The 14,378-nt window shown below is 41.5% G+C and overlaps 1 protein-coding gene across 13 annotated transcripts in view; it reads left to right on the plus strand.

Moving 5' to 3' along the window:
* The window catches only part of LOC103481851 (brain-specific angiogenesis inhibitor 1-associated protein 2-like), a 62,106-nt gene that overhangs the window by 36,094 nt on the left and 11,634 nt on the right, over window positions 1-14,378 (plus strand). For 9 of the 13 annotated variants that reach the window (XM_008437621.2, XM_008437620.2, XM_008437623.2 and 6 more), the window contains 7 exons: window positions 4,325-4,477; window positions 7,388-7,618; window positions 8,967-9,153; window positions 9,965-10,166; window positions 10,272-10,352; window positions 10,535-10,700; window positions 12,248-12,285. In XM_008437621.2, coding sequence (XP_008435843.1) covers window positions 4,325-4,477; window positions 7,388-7,618; window positions 8,967-9,153; window positions 9,965-10,166; window positions 10,272-10,352; window positions 10,535-10,700; window positions 12,248-12,285 — 1,058 coding nt within the window. The remainder of the gene's footprint in view (window positions 1-4,324; window positions 4,478-7,387; window positions 7,619-8,966; window positions 9,154-9,964; window positions 10,167-10,271; window positions 10,353-10,534; window positions 10,701-12,247; window positions 12,286-14,378) is intronic. The other 4 variants (XM_017310729.1, XM_008437622.2, XM_008437627.2 and 1 more) reach the window with 1 other exon arrangement.

Here is a 14,378-nt window from a genome sequence, read left to right on the forward strand (position 1 = left end):
AAACGTTTAGGCCTAAAGTCCATCGGCCCCTCTGGGCTTCAGTGGCTTATTGAGTGTGAAAGCTGTTGGTCTCGGCGGAGAGTTCGATTCTTTCTGCAGAGGTTTGGTTCTGTTTGTGGTGGGAGAGAGGAAGCAAACTTCCACAATGCGAAGCCTCGCTAATTTAGATTTCAGCTACCGGAGCCGGTCTGTGCTCGTCACCTCCAGACTGTTTCGACTGGAAGATATTTATAATGTAACATTTCTTTCCCTTACAAACTGTTTTGTTCTCTACATAGAGAACAATGTGTACTGAAGGATCAGGATTGTTTGGAGCCATTCCTGGCTGTAACATGTAGCAACAGAACTGAACTGACCTTTAGAAAGAGCAAAACGCGACACAGAGTCGGTGTATGTGGAGTTTTTATGAGCCTTTCCTTTAAACCCCGTATAATGAGGCTATGAGCTCCACAGTTCAAGCATTTTCACTCTGTCCAACTTTTAATTAGCTGCATAGCAACAAGACTTGCAGCTGCCTTTTTTTTTCTTTTTTTTTTTTTTTTTTTTTTTGAGAAAAACTTGTTTCCAAGAGATTTATTAGCTCTTGATTCTTCCAAACAAAAATGGATTCAGTTACATGGAGAAAAGATGACTGAGGAGTAAAACATGCTCATCTTCAGTTAGATTCGTGTGTAATCAATACCTGGTTTAATGTGAATCAGCAATTGATGAATCAATATTATTTACAATACAGTTCCAATTTTAATTGGCATAAAAACTACAGCAAACATCATCTCATGGTTCGTAGGAGTAAAGCAGGTCTATTTTATATCTAATTGTGCCAAATTGGTGTCAAATCAACCAATCAAAATCTAATTCAAATGCACATGTAGTCAAATTAACACAAATAAGAGTTCCTTTTGGCTCTTATGTTAAGAAAGGACGTGTGCAAGAAAGATTTGTTGTTGTACTGAGCCCGAATGCTGAAAGACACTTTTTTAGAGACAAATTAAATCACATCTAGATCAAACATAAACTTATATAGATTTAAACTAATAGATGCAAGAGTTTGGACATGAATACTCAATATATTTGACTGATTTGTAGTTCTGTATGCAGACTTAATCGTCTTTCCCATGCAGTCTGGGGAAAGGACCGGAATCTGCATCTCAAAGGTTTTAACTTTCCAACTATTAATTCAGACTGGAGCGTCAACCCGAGGAACGTGTGATTGATTAGGCATTGAACTCAAACCAGTTTTTTTCTTTTTATATGAATGATGAATGCAGGTAACTTGTCATGGATCCCTCATATCGGTGTTTATTCCTCATTTCGTCTCCAAAGCGGGCCCACGCCACAGTTTATCACTTCTGGCTTGTTTTCGTCCATCTTGCGGAGCGATCGGTTCATCAGTTCAAAGGGAACTCTGAGTCCAAACTCAGCTTTTCTTTAATCTTCCGGCCTGCTCATCACATCGCCACGGTGAATTTGCATACGATCGCACTGCGTTTTGACGTCCCCCTGACAGCAGGAGGGGTTCAACCTGAAGAAAACATCACACACTTTAAAAATCCCTTCTGTAAGGCCAATTCCGACAACCTCTGTCTGCTTCCTCGCTGACGTGTTTCGCGCTCAGCAGAGCTTTTCTTGCAGGTGTGTTCCTCTGTAAGCAGAAGTTGGGAAAAGCTGATTATTGTCTCCGTCAGCTGGACCCCAGCTGCAGAGTCGGATTTATTGTGATGAAGAAGCTGATTGGCAGCTTCTGGCACGAAAGGCCAGCCTGCATCTAAATAAATGAACTTCATGGAGGACTTCCATTACGCACCACTTACTGGTAGCGTCCTCATGAGTCCTGCGTGTTGTCGTTAAATGCTCCCAGCTGTTCGCTGCCTCGTGCTGAGAGATGATTGAAGGAACGGTGGGCTCTCCTTGACCGCCAGCAGCTGTGTGGAACATGTGCTCCCACCTGCTGGCCTGAACCCGGACCCTGAACGCAGCTTGTCCTCTTCATTAGCTGCCTCCGTCTTCCTCTGTAATGGCCACTTCACGGTGGCTGCTGGATGAGCCCACATGAGGAGCAGCTCTGATTAATGAGCACATCCGGGTGGCGGAGCTTCGTTCTGCTTGTAATGTCATTAAAACGACGCTCCGTTGTTCCCATAGCTCACAGATCCACTGCAATAACAAATGTTTCTGCACGATAAATTGTCCCAGAAATTATTACGATAAACGATAATATTGATGTTTTGAGGCAACCAATATATTGATGATGCAAGGTCACACTCTCAAAGACTAATGAACTTTCATTTTGTAAAGAATACTCCACACTGGAACTGGAAGACAAAAAATATGCAATATCCAAAATAAAACACAACAGCCAAAAACGATAAATAAAAAGGATCACGAAGTTTCTGAAAACAGAATTGCTCTTCAAAAAACTGTTAATCATCAGAATGTGAATTGTCACGCTCATTTTAATTCATCCTTATTACTCCTTAGTGATTATTATATGTTGTCATATTATTTCTAGGTGCTTTGATTAAAGAGTCTGTTTATTTATTGAAAGCTGAGCTAAAAGGTTCTCTAAAACGGCTCCAGCAATTTGTTTGGTTCTTTTCCAGAAACTGCCCTCTGAGTCCCTCTAGTGAGCTCTGCAGAATTTTACATATTTTTACATCTCACAGTTATGTTGTCATTTTCTGCATCTAACGAGCTCTGTGATGCTGCAAATTGTTTTGTGCACCGCGATGCACAATGCATCTGCTCAGCTCTAAATAATCCCTGTTCTATTTGTAGTTTTCCAGACATTAACAAAGAGGATAAAACTTTCAAAATAACCTTTTTTAAACTTAATGAAGTTGATTGCTGATCCATTTTTTAGCTTCTTTTCTTTGCGCTTATGCCTTAAGGATTTATTGTGGAAATGCATTTGCTGATGACGAGGAAAACACATAGATTTTTGAGGATCTACAGTTTACAGAAACTAAAGCAGCAGTTTATCTCTAGAAGGAAGGCGCCACTCTGAAAACATCTCAATCTGCATAACATTTCCAGCTAAAAGGAACCAAAGTTGTGTATGAAAAAGAAGGCATATAGGTTTAAATTCAATATTGTGCTGAGCGCCTTGGTGAGGAAAAGGCTAAGAGAATCTGATCTTTACATAACCTTAAATGTTTGCTTGAAGACATAAAAGTAACAAAGTGTTTAAAATTCATTAACTGACCTTCTCAGTTTCTTTATGTTTAGATAAGAATGCAAATGAGGCAGAAAAATATTCTTAATGAATGTCTGCTTTGCTTTATTAATTCCATAATTAGCGCCTCTGGTGTTGCTCAAAGTGTGATGGTGATTATGGAGCATCGCTGGATGACTCGAGTAGCTCTATAGATCCGTCTCCTGGCACCATCGGGTTATTTTTGAACGTCCAGCCCGCCCTCGGCTGTTAGCTGAAGCAGCTAAATGTGCAGGTCGGTGTGTGATGTTGAGTTTGTGTGTGAACGGCTCGGGGCGCGGCCATTGACTCCTCACGCTACTTCCGACGACAGACTAACATGCGGAGGACGACGTTTCACTTTGTTTAAACTCTTTAGAAGCTTCTGGTGTCTGACTGAAGCTGTGGATGAAGTCACTGCAGTCAGACGTTGGTGTCGACATTTCCGCTAAAGGCGCCGCTAGATGTACTTTAGAGTTGGGTAATAAATATACATCGTGTACATTGTGAAAGACGAGTGATGAGTATCACTCTCCCCGAACCGCACAGCATTATGGGGGATGTAGGCAGAGGAAACTCTTAAGCTGCTCAACCTCTTCTGGTCAACTAATAAGCTAGGTTGGTGGGATGAAGCAATTCACTCGCTCTTTGGTTACCTAGCAACTCACTCACCCTTTGGTTACCTAGCAACAAACTGCCGAATAACTTTAGCAGCTGCAGTTTAATGCCTTAAACATTAAAAACTGCAATGAGTGAAAACTGGGGGTAAAACAGGAAGTGGTCACCACCAGTTTGGCAACATTTCAGATGCTTAAAACAAAAGACTAATCAATGTGGTATGGTTTTAGGCAATATTGCCCAGCTCTAGCTTCAACCAGGTGGGAGAGGGAAATGTTGATCAGGAAGTTCTTGTTTTAATGTGCTGTGACATTTTTTGACTTGATATCCAAGAAAGCCTAGGAAAAACACAATTTTCTTTATACATGTCATCATTTGAAGCATGTAAAGGACTGATTCACCCACTCCACAAAATGTTTATTAGGAGTCTTTTTTTTTTTTGGCACTTGTTACTGTTACTGTTTTGAGACAGCTGGAAAACCTCTGGATTTTCTTTTTTCCCCCTTTTCTTCCCAGTTTGTGGAGGCCATCAGCAACAAGCAGAGCGAGCTGGACAACTACATCGCCGAGGGCTACAAGAACGCTCTGTCTGAGGAGCGGAGGAGGTACTGCTTCCTGGTGGACCGTCAGTGCGCCGTGGCCAAGAACAGCAGTGCCTACCACAACAAGGTGAGACCAGCGCAGGAACGGGTTTGGTAGAGCAATAATTTCACTAGAAATTCAAACAAGACAAATTTCAGAAAGCAAACTGATGTTGTTTAGGCCTGTTGCGCCATTTCTTTGAGACCATTTAGTTGATGAGACCATAAACTAATATGTTAATAACGCCATAATTTAAACTTGAATTTTGTAAAGAATGGTTTAACTGGAACAGGAAGATATTTTAAATAACCAAAGTAAAACACAAAAATAATTATCAAGCTTAGTTTAATTTATCATGCGATTAATTTATTAATTGCTTATGGTGACAGTCTTAGTTAGAGCTGAATAACATTCTATAGATGTGACATTGGAATATTATTGATGAAAATTGCAACTGGAACTTCTCTCAGAAATCCCGAAGATGTAGAAAAACAACACAAGTTCAGGGAGAAAGAGGAGAGCAAAATGCGACTTTATTTAGTGAGGAAAATGAGTAAGAATGTTGCTACATGGACGAGGATGAAGTATTTGATATTGTTCATCGGTTTTGCACCTTGGCAGATCATAAAATGCGTTCAGGCTTGTCGCTTTGTTCCATTCTCACGTTCCTGTGTTTATTTATACATCGTCATGAAATGATAAACCCGCCAGTACTCGTCCAGATGCTTCCCACTCAGCCAATCACAGGCTCACTATGAACAGAAATGCAAGCCGCTCCCGTTTCTTCCCCGGATGGCTACATCCTCTCCTCTTCACATGTAGAGCCCGATCCTGAGGAGGAGGAGGAGGAGGGTGAAGGCGGCCGGGAGGATGACCTACTTCTGCAGGAACACTTGGTTCCGACTCACTGCGTGTGGGTGTGAAAGTGTCTGAATGAGTGATTGATAGACAGGAGGAAGCGGAGAACACAAACTGCTGATGGGATGATTAAACATCAAAAAGGGATTAAATTAGACTCAGAGCGACCGCCGGCTGTCCTCATGCCAATTACAAGGAGAGTTTTTTGTTCCTAAGCAAAAGATGCTAAAAATTCCTTTGAACTGGAGATGTTGTTCTCTTTGAAGTCACGTTTTGGGGTGAATCTCCGCCTCCAGTGGAGTCGTCCTGATGCTCCTGAGTGACGGCAGGATGGACCAGGAGATGATGAATGAATCTGTAATGTTTTCAAATGATGTATTTGAGCAAAAATAGGTTATTAAAACATTTTGCTTGGGACTAAATCAGAAATAATTAATCTAGACGATTAAGGGCTGAAATGTTTAAATAGATTAATCATGATGAATTGAGGCATCTTTTAATATATTTCTGATGCTGCTTAAAAAAACTAAATGAAATGGAAAAATCTGTAGAATGCAACAGTTTTTTTTTGTTGTTTTTTAATCCGATTGATCAAGTACTAATATAATTCCTAGTTGCAGCCCTAATTTCAACCAAAAGTTCCCGATTCTGAAAGTTGTTTCACAGAGATACTGCTGCTGCTGCTGTTCTCCTTTTCTGTAAAAACTCTGCTGCAGCCAGAGAAGTTGACCAGGTGACCAGTCCGTTTCTGTTCTTCACTCTGTCCACTGAGAGCAGAGTAAAGCAGCCGCCGTCTGCGCCTGTCGATTATTCTAACGCCGGTAAAGGCACCGGCCACCTACGCTCCATCTTTGCTATCTGCCAGACTAACTGGGGTCGCAGTGACTCATCGCTTTCACCGGCAGCAAAGATCTTCTCAGGAAAAGTTTGCAGAACACAAAGAAACGGAACTGTGACTTCTCATTCGTCTCTGTTTCAGCGACAATTTACAGAAACAAAGCAAAAGCAGAACGTCTCTGATTAAGGGTGTTAAAAGTTAAAGAGGGTTGGTTCACTTCAGAGGATTGTTTTCTGGATTCTCATAATCTGACTACTGATGCGGGCTGCCTCTGCAGCCCGCCCACTTCCTTGGCCGGGTTAGAACCAGCTGAGTTTTAATTCCAGATTCGGATCTGTTTGTTCTTCCCTGAAGATGAATGCAGATGAGGACTTTACGTAACCGCTCTGCTGTATAATGCATGGACACGTCCTGCGGCAACTGAGAGCTTGTCGCAGAGACGATTCGCACGCTGCCTCGGTTTCCCATCTGGATTCACTTTACGACCCGTTTTACTCTGAATTATAGACTTCGCTGAAAAATGTGATCCATAGAAAGCTACCAATAACTGATTTTGAACATTTACTTTCTCGCTTTCAAGCAACTCCAGAATGTTTCAAAGAGCTTTCGAAGCTTAAATCAAATGAATGCATGAATGAAACTCTGCTTGTTCCTTTGCTTCTCTGGCAGCTTCATGCATCCATCGTCTAATCTATCTCAGCCTCGTGTCTCGACCAAAAAATTATTTTCATACAAAATCCGAGATGATTGGTTTAATAGTTCAACCATTCTTTCCACACTTTCTCAAATTCATTCATTTCAAGTCTCCAGAAAGAGGTTAGCTTCTCTGTAACATCAATAACATGCATCACATATATCCAGTTCTCCTTATTTGGTGTTTCCTAGTTATTACCTTTGTTTGTGCCAATATCAAGATTCTAAGTGATTTTACATTTAAATCCTTTGTGCTCTGCCTCTATTGAATGTTTCAAATGGAAAACGTTCTGTCTGAAGAACCCCAACCATGCATTGTTTGAGATCCTTCCAGCTCCAAAAGATCCGAACACGACTTGACTGGGTTAACCTGACTCAGGTCACATATCCCTGCTTTAAAGAACGGATACATGAGTTTGTTAAAAGGGTGAAAAAGTAAGAAAAATGCAATAACCAAAACTTTTGTAACCAATTAAGACTGTTGGTGTACTTCTTTAACAGAATTATTGTTTTTACTGTTTAATTTCTGACGATTAAACAAATTGCCAGCCCAAATAACTCTCCATATAACAGATCATGCTGAGCCTGTTCTCTCTCTGTGTTTCCAGGGTAAGGAGCTTTTGTCCCAGAAGATCCCGGTGTGGCAGCAGGTGTGCGCCGAACCGACCAAGCTGCCGGATCGGGCCATGTTCCTGGCGCAGCAGATGAGCGGCGCAGCGGGCGGCGTGCCTCCCGGCGCCCTCCACCCCTGCATCTCCGAGCCCATCTCTGGCGCCAAACCTCTGCCCATGCCTCCAGAGCTGGCAGCCCTACGGGCCGGCGCCGCCATGGGCCAGCAGGTCAGTTTCTCCTGGGCCTTACCGCACCAGACAAACGACGAGGCGTTTCACACAAACTGAAAAACGGGGCAGCGTCTCTGTTCAGACGACTGAAAGCCTGCAGATAAAGACGAATCTGAAACAGTAAAAACACTCACTTTTACAAATTGTAAAAAAAAAAAGTGAGTCTGTTCCAGTGTAAAATGGAAGCAGTCAAGGAGTTAATTGTGTTGTTTCGTCCTGCTGCGGCTAAGAGCGGTCTAATGGCTTTCTGACTCATCATTTATAGTTCACACCGGAACTGAGAACGCATATATGGAGAAATGTCAGATTGAAGGAGCAGGGACACGCAGTGCGTTTCATCTAGTGCAGCTCCTCACCGAGCAGAGACACGGGAAGCTCAAAACATGCAGCACAAAATGGTCCTTTTCATGTAAATCTATAGAAACAGAAGGTAAAACGCAGGGTTGGGTAGTGACTACTTACATTTACTCAAGTGATTTGAGTAAAACAAAATACGGTTTTAGTTTTACTTAAGTAATTTTATTCTGATGTATCACCGCTCTTTGGTAAGATTTGTGTGAGGAGCTTCAGTGAATAATTAACAAGTTTGTTTTAACCAAAAATTCACCAGACCAGACAAACCTGCAGTTTTTGTTTCAAATGTTTTATATTGAAAGGCATCGATATGGAAAAATGTCTCTTTTGCCTGAATTTGTTATTTTGCAATTGTGGTATTTACATGAATTATTTTTACTCGAGTAATTTCTTTGACAGAACCTTTTTGCTTGAGTAAACTTTTTTTTGTATACTCTCCCACCCTCTGGTAAAACATGATGAAATGACTCCAAATAAGACTTTAAAAAATGTTTTTAGTGTTGAGGGATTGTAAGTGAAGCGCTGCTGTGAGATCGAAGATAGAAATAAAATTTTATTGAATCAGTCACAGGCTTGTTGCTCTGACAGAGTTTAAATTTGTGACATCATTCAGCTCGCTCTCTTCTCCTGGACAAATAAGTCCACATGTCCATCAAACATTTTTCTTGTTTTTGTTTGAATTCTAATTAAAAAAGCAGTGCATACATAGTTATACTGTGCATTCAGTAATAATAATAATGCCTTGAAACTCTTTGACAGATGCTTGCTTTTAACTCTGTACATAAACGATTTTAATTAACGAAGCGTTTCTGACCAACAGCCACTCGACGCCTTCGTTATCGCTAATGAGCTGCAGGAAGTTATGCAACTATGATGTAAATGTGCAGGAAAGAGTTTTAATCGTCTCACTGGCTCTCTCTCTCTCTCTCTCTCTCTCTCTCTCTCTCTCTCTCTCTCTCTCTCTCTCTCTCTCTCTCTCTCTCTCTCGCAGCGGCTGATGGACGGAGCGATGCCGGTGATGAACGGAGCAGCGGGTGGAGAGGACTACCAGCAATGGATGGAGAGCAAGGTGGCGCAGGGCAAAGCCTCCCCGCAGCCTCAGCGGCATGGAGCGGAGGTCTACTCCAACACCCTGCCTGTGCGCAAGGCCGCCCCCACAAAGAGCAAGACCCCCCAACGTAAGGACACACACACCTCTCCTTTCTACAGAGGTTTAGTGGAAGCGTAAAAAAATAACAAGTCTCCATGGTAAAGACGTCTGCAGAAATCCTCTTCGTTGCTGGGATTCCGAATGCAATTTTATTTTGCGTCTTCCGTTAATTATCTTGGCTGAGAATTGAGTTAAGACTCTGATTACCTTGTTAATCCTTTGAGTGCAAACCGTGCTCAGCATGAAGCTGCAACAACACAACAGTTCACTGAATCAGCTGGAGAGACCAGTAATCAGGGCTGAAACAATTAATCGCATTAATTATGATGAAGTATTGAAATAATTTGGTAATCGATTAATCGTTTACTGGAGGATGCAGACACTTTGGATTTGCTGAAATAAAAACCCACCAAGACCAACAATTAAGCCAAAACTGTATGAAAATGTATACATTTTGAATTTGAATTTGAATCATTCATCATTTGAATTTTGAAGAATGTACCATTTTTTAAATCTAATTAATTAATAACTTAAATGATAGTTAGTTGCAGCTCTAATATTTTAGGAAAAAAGACTGAGAACAATGGAAAAAAAATGTTTTTCTCCACCTGAAGCACAGCCTGCAGGTTTAATAACAGACCAAAACAAGTGGGAATAGAACGTGTGATATTTAAAATGAGAAAGAGCCCGAGTGACTTACATAAAACTTGCTCTGCTCAAATCACTGTACAATATAACAGAGGACAGTAAACACATCCTCTGAATTTATTCCGGCTCTTTTTCATGTTTTATTACTCAAAGACTAAAAACTCTGTGCCGTTTTTGTTTTGTGTCTCCAGTGGAGACTCGCACGCTGCCCCGCTCCAGCTCCATGGCTGCAGGTCTAGAAAGGAACGGCAGAACTCGAGTCCAGGCCGTTTTCTCCCACGCCGCCGGAGACAACAGCACGTTGCTGAGCTTCGCCGAGGGCGACGTCATTACCCTGCTGGTGCCTGAGGCGCGAGACGGCTGGCACTATGGCGAGAACGAGAAGACGAGGATGTGAGTGTGGTTTGGGATTGAAGATGTGACCTTTCTGTTTCTCTTTCTGTTCTCTGGTTCTGAAATTGAAGAACGAATGTTGACCTGCTGTCTCTTCTCCACCAGGCGGGGCTGGTTTCCCTTCTCCTACACCCGGCTGGTCTCCGAGAGCAACGGCGACACCATGAGGCAGCTTCGAGTTCACAAGTACGTGAAGCTTATTGTGTTTCCGTTTTGTTAGTCTCTGTGGTTTTTGTAAATTCCAGATGTTTGAACAACTCCCAGTTCCATTCTTGCAGAAGTGCTCTCTCCACTAACTGGCCCAGATGGGACACAGGAATGACACGGTTCCAGTTTTTTTAAGTTTCCATGTTCTCTTGTGTCTCCAGCCTCCACCATGGGAAAAGCAGCAGCACAGGGAACCTTCTGGAGAGAGAGGACATGCCTCTGCCCGGTCCCGATTACGGCACTCACACTCGAATGTCTGCACAAAGCACAGCCACGCTGCACAGGCAACAGCGTCCCTACAGCGTCGCGGTGCCAGGCTTCCCGCAGGTACAGATGCTGCAGAACGTCCACACATAAACCCACAAAACACTAGCTGAGCCATCACAAAGATCCCGCACTGTAAAAACACAACATCTTACCAAGTATCTTTGGTCTCTAGTTTAAAATGCAAACATCTTATTAGACTTAAAATAAGATAAAACAGACCTACAAGAAACATTTCAGCAAGATACGGGAGCTTGTTTAAGTCAATAATTTCTTAATATTGATGAAGAAGTAATTTTCTTCAAAAAATATAAGTTGTAAGTTAAATAATTATCTGGTGGATCTAGCACTTTCTCATCAATATTAAGAAATTAGTTGACAAGCTGCTATATGTGGCTGAAAAGTTGCTTCTAAGTTAGTTTTACTTAAATTCAAGCATGCTACGATATTTGCACAAGAAACTAGACTAAAAATAAGAACATTGATGTGCAGCGCTAGCTCACATTACTACAGGAATGGGCTGTGCCTGGTGGCAGGGGTCAAGAGCAGGATGTGACGCAGCGCAGAAAGAGGAAAATTCAGAGAAAATACCTGTGAGCTGCTGATGAGGTGGATAAGAATTCATCACAAGGCAGGAAAGAGCCTTATGAAACAGTGAATCCCCTCTGCATCAGCACAGATCCCCTCCTACGCCTCACCTAGAACATAACATGTGGGCGACGCTTAATTGCACTGCAGTCATGTAACAACTTAAACTGCTCTTTCTGCCTCACCGCCGCCGAGGATTGTCATTTAGTCGCCATCTATTCAGAAAATCTCTGCTCCTCAAACTCTTTCACTTATCAGGCCTTTAAGTTGATGACTCATCAAACAATTCTGGGTTTGTGTGGTTTTCTTTATTATTTTGTCTTTCATAGATTTTACTTCTTCTATTCTTTTACGTTGTAACAAAACCAATGCCAGACTTGATGTGGAGCTCAGTGACTTGTAGAAGTTTTCACACCGCTTGAATTTTTTAAGATTTCATCATGTAACAATCACAAACTTTATTAAGACGGATCAATTCAAAGTTAAGCATTATTGTGAAAGAGCAAGGAAAATTATGTATATTTTTCTAACTCTTTGATAAATGAGCCTAAAAATTGCAATGTATTCATCCCTTTTTACGTTGCTACTCATAAATAAAATTTGTGTGGTTTAGACAGGTTGGTGAGAAAAGTGTCGAAGTTAAAAACATGTTTAGTTTCTAAAACATTCCCCCAGGCTGTGAACATCTCACAGAACTTTATTCAGTTCTTTTTCTGAAAATTGAAAAACTATATTACACAACTTACTAAGGCACATGTATCCATTTTGTAACATGAGATATATAAACAGAAGGAAAGATTTACTCCAGTTTAAAGTTGTTTTTTTACTTTTAAGATCAGTTTGTATGGAAAGATGCTAGGAGCTAGCTTGTACGACTCACATTCTTGAGTCTGTGTTGCAGAATTTTTGCTGCCATCTGCTGACTGTTGTGATTATCACAACAGTCCTCTAGCTTTCATAAGTAAATGTACGTCATTGCAGAATAAACTGTAACTAATTTTTTCTCTCCTTTGTGTCTGCAGCAGGGAGTTGAAGAGTACGAGCCCCGCTTCCCCACCAGGTAAGAACCGCTCAAGTTCTTTTAGTTTGATGCAGAAATTCTTTTCAGTCAGTGGGAGGGGAACCAATGAGTATTAGCTCTCCATATGTGGCTGAGGGATTGGGACAATTGGTGCAGTACACTTTTGATTTGGTTTAATTTTTTTTTTTAGTTTTTCTCTTTTCCATCCTTTTCTGTCAACATTTGTTTGCTGTGAAACCATAAAAGAGGAGATCTTGTCATGTTAGTTGTCTATTACAGGGTGTCCACTCATCCTTTAAAACCTCTTAAATTCATTTTAAAAAGAGCAAGTTAGCCTTTAATGTGTTAATTACAGGTATTAAGTTTTGTCTAAGACTATTAAATCTTGTATATTCTGTGTATTTAGTTTGAGTCCCACTCAAACATCTTCAGTGCGTTCTCTGGGGGTTTACACAACTGCTAGCTAGCTGCTAACATTCTTTTCTAGCTAGCTAGCTAGCTAATTTTTTGCATACATCATGGAAAAGTGCTAATTTGTCGCCAGTTGGTTGAAAAAATTTCATACATTTCTGTGAAGATACAGGTCTGAAACTTGAGTTGGTTAAATCTGCAGACATCTTGTATTACACCGAGGTCTGATCTGAATTCCTGCAGTTCTAACGTCTTGTTTACTGTTGGAACGAATGAGCTGATTCATTTCAAATCAGATGAATTCGGCTGCATGGACAGGGCTTAATGCACTCTTCTTAATAATGTGAGTTATTTAACCTTTTAATTTTAGATGTGTAAATATAGCTGTACTTCTGTGGGTCTAACCAGATACTTGAGTAAATTTCAGTGGTCTGAGGTTTCATTTAGTGGTAGTAAATATGCGTAATAGTGGTTTGTGATCATTCTGAAGTGTCGCCAAATTACCTTCAGCCCTCTACTCCTCCTGAAGTTATACAACAGATTATGTCAATTATAGTGTTTAGTCTGCAAAACCAAACTCCATGTTCTTTGGGAATTATCAGCGGTGGAGAAGCTAAGTTTCCAACGCATTTGACCTGAAAAAATAAAAAAGGGATTTTTAAATTAAAATCTTATCCAACTTTGCCTTTTTAAAAACATGTTGTGGACTTCCGGTGGTGCCATGTTCTGAGACGGTTGCATTGGGTGGAGGCTCCCGTGAGATTGATGATTAATTGGAAAATTATACAACTTTATGGCTACCCCCCTGAGAGAAACTGCAAATAAGAAGACGATGCCGACAAGAAATACAGTAGGTAAGCAGCAAAATGACCAAAAAGAGCCAAAAGAGAAGAAAGAACCGCAGCAGACTAGCAACGCAGCTAGCGAGGGAAGGAAAGCTAATGAAGCTAATGATACGATAACCGAAGTTCTGCGTGAGCTAAAGGAGTTGAGGAAAGAAAACCARAATGCTTTTGCTGAAACAAAAGCCGCCCTAACAAGACTGGAAATAACAGTAGGAGACTTGAAAGAGCGCACGGACAAGCTGGAGCAACGTTTGGAGGAAGCAGAGAATAGGACCGGCGCGACGGAAGAGGTTAGCCAGAGAAATGAGAGRGTGCTTCGGTACATGCTGAGACGTGAGGCTTCACTCACTAACCAGTGGGACGACCTCCAGAACCGTATGCGTCGTAACAATCTCAGAATCTATCAAGTTCCGGAGGGAAGCGAGAAACAAGACATGGCTGGCTTTGTAAAGGATATAATCAGAAACACGCTTCTGCTGCAGGAGGACTTTAAGATTGAAAGGGCGCATCGAGCGCTGGGACCGAGACCAGCKGACACAAATCCGCCGCGCTCCATCATTGTCCGCTTCATGGACTACACTGCGAAAGAAGCAGTGCTACAAAAGGCATGGTCACAAAAACAAATCGTTATCCAAGGGAAAAGAATATACTTCGACCAGGACTTCTCTCCAGAAATCCAAAAGAAAAGAGTGAGACTGCGGAGTGTAATCAAGCAACTTAAAGAAAAAGGAATACAGGCTAAATGTCGTTTTCCTGCACAACTCAGAGTGGACCTGGAAAATGGCTCAAAAACYTTCCCGACCCTTCTCGATGCGATACCAACGTTAGAGAAGCTAAATATCTCGGTACAGATGAGTGAGAGAGAGAAGATGGAAG

The sequence above is a fragment of the Poecilia reticulata genome, linkage group LG19 (genome assembly GCF_000633615.1).
Source record: "Poecilia reticulata strain Guanapo linkage group LG19, Guppy_female_1.0+MT, whole genome shotgun sequence".
NCBI lineage: Eukaryota > Metazoa > Chordata > Actinopteri > Cyprinodontiformes > Poeciliidae > Poecilia > Poecilia reticulata.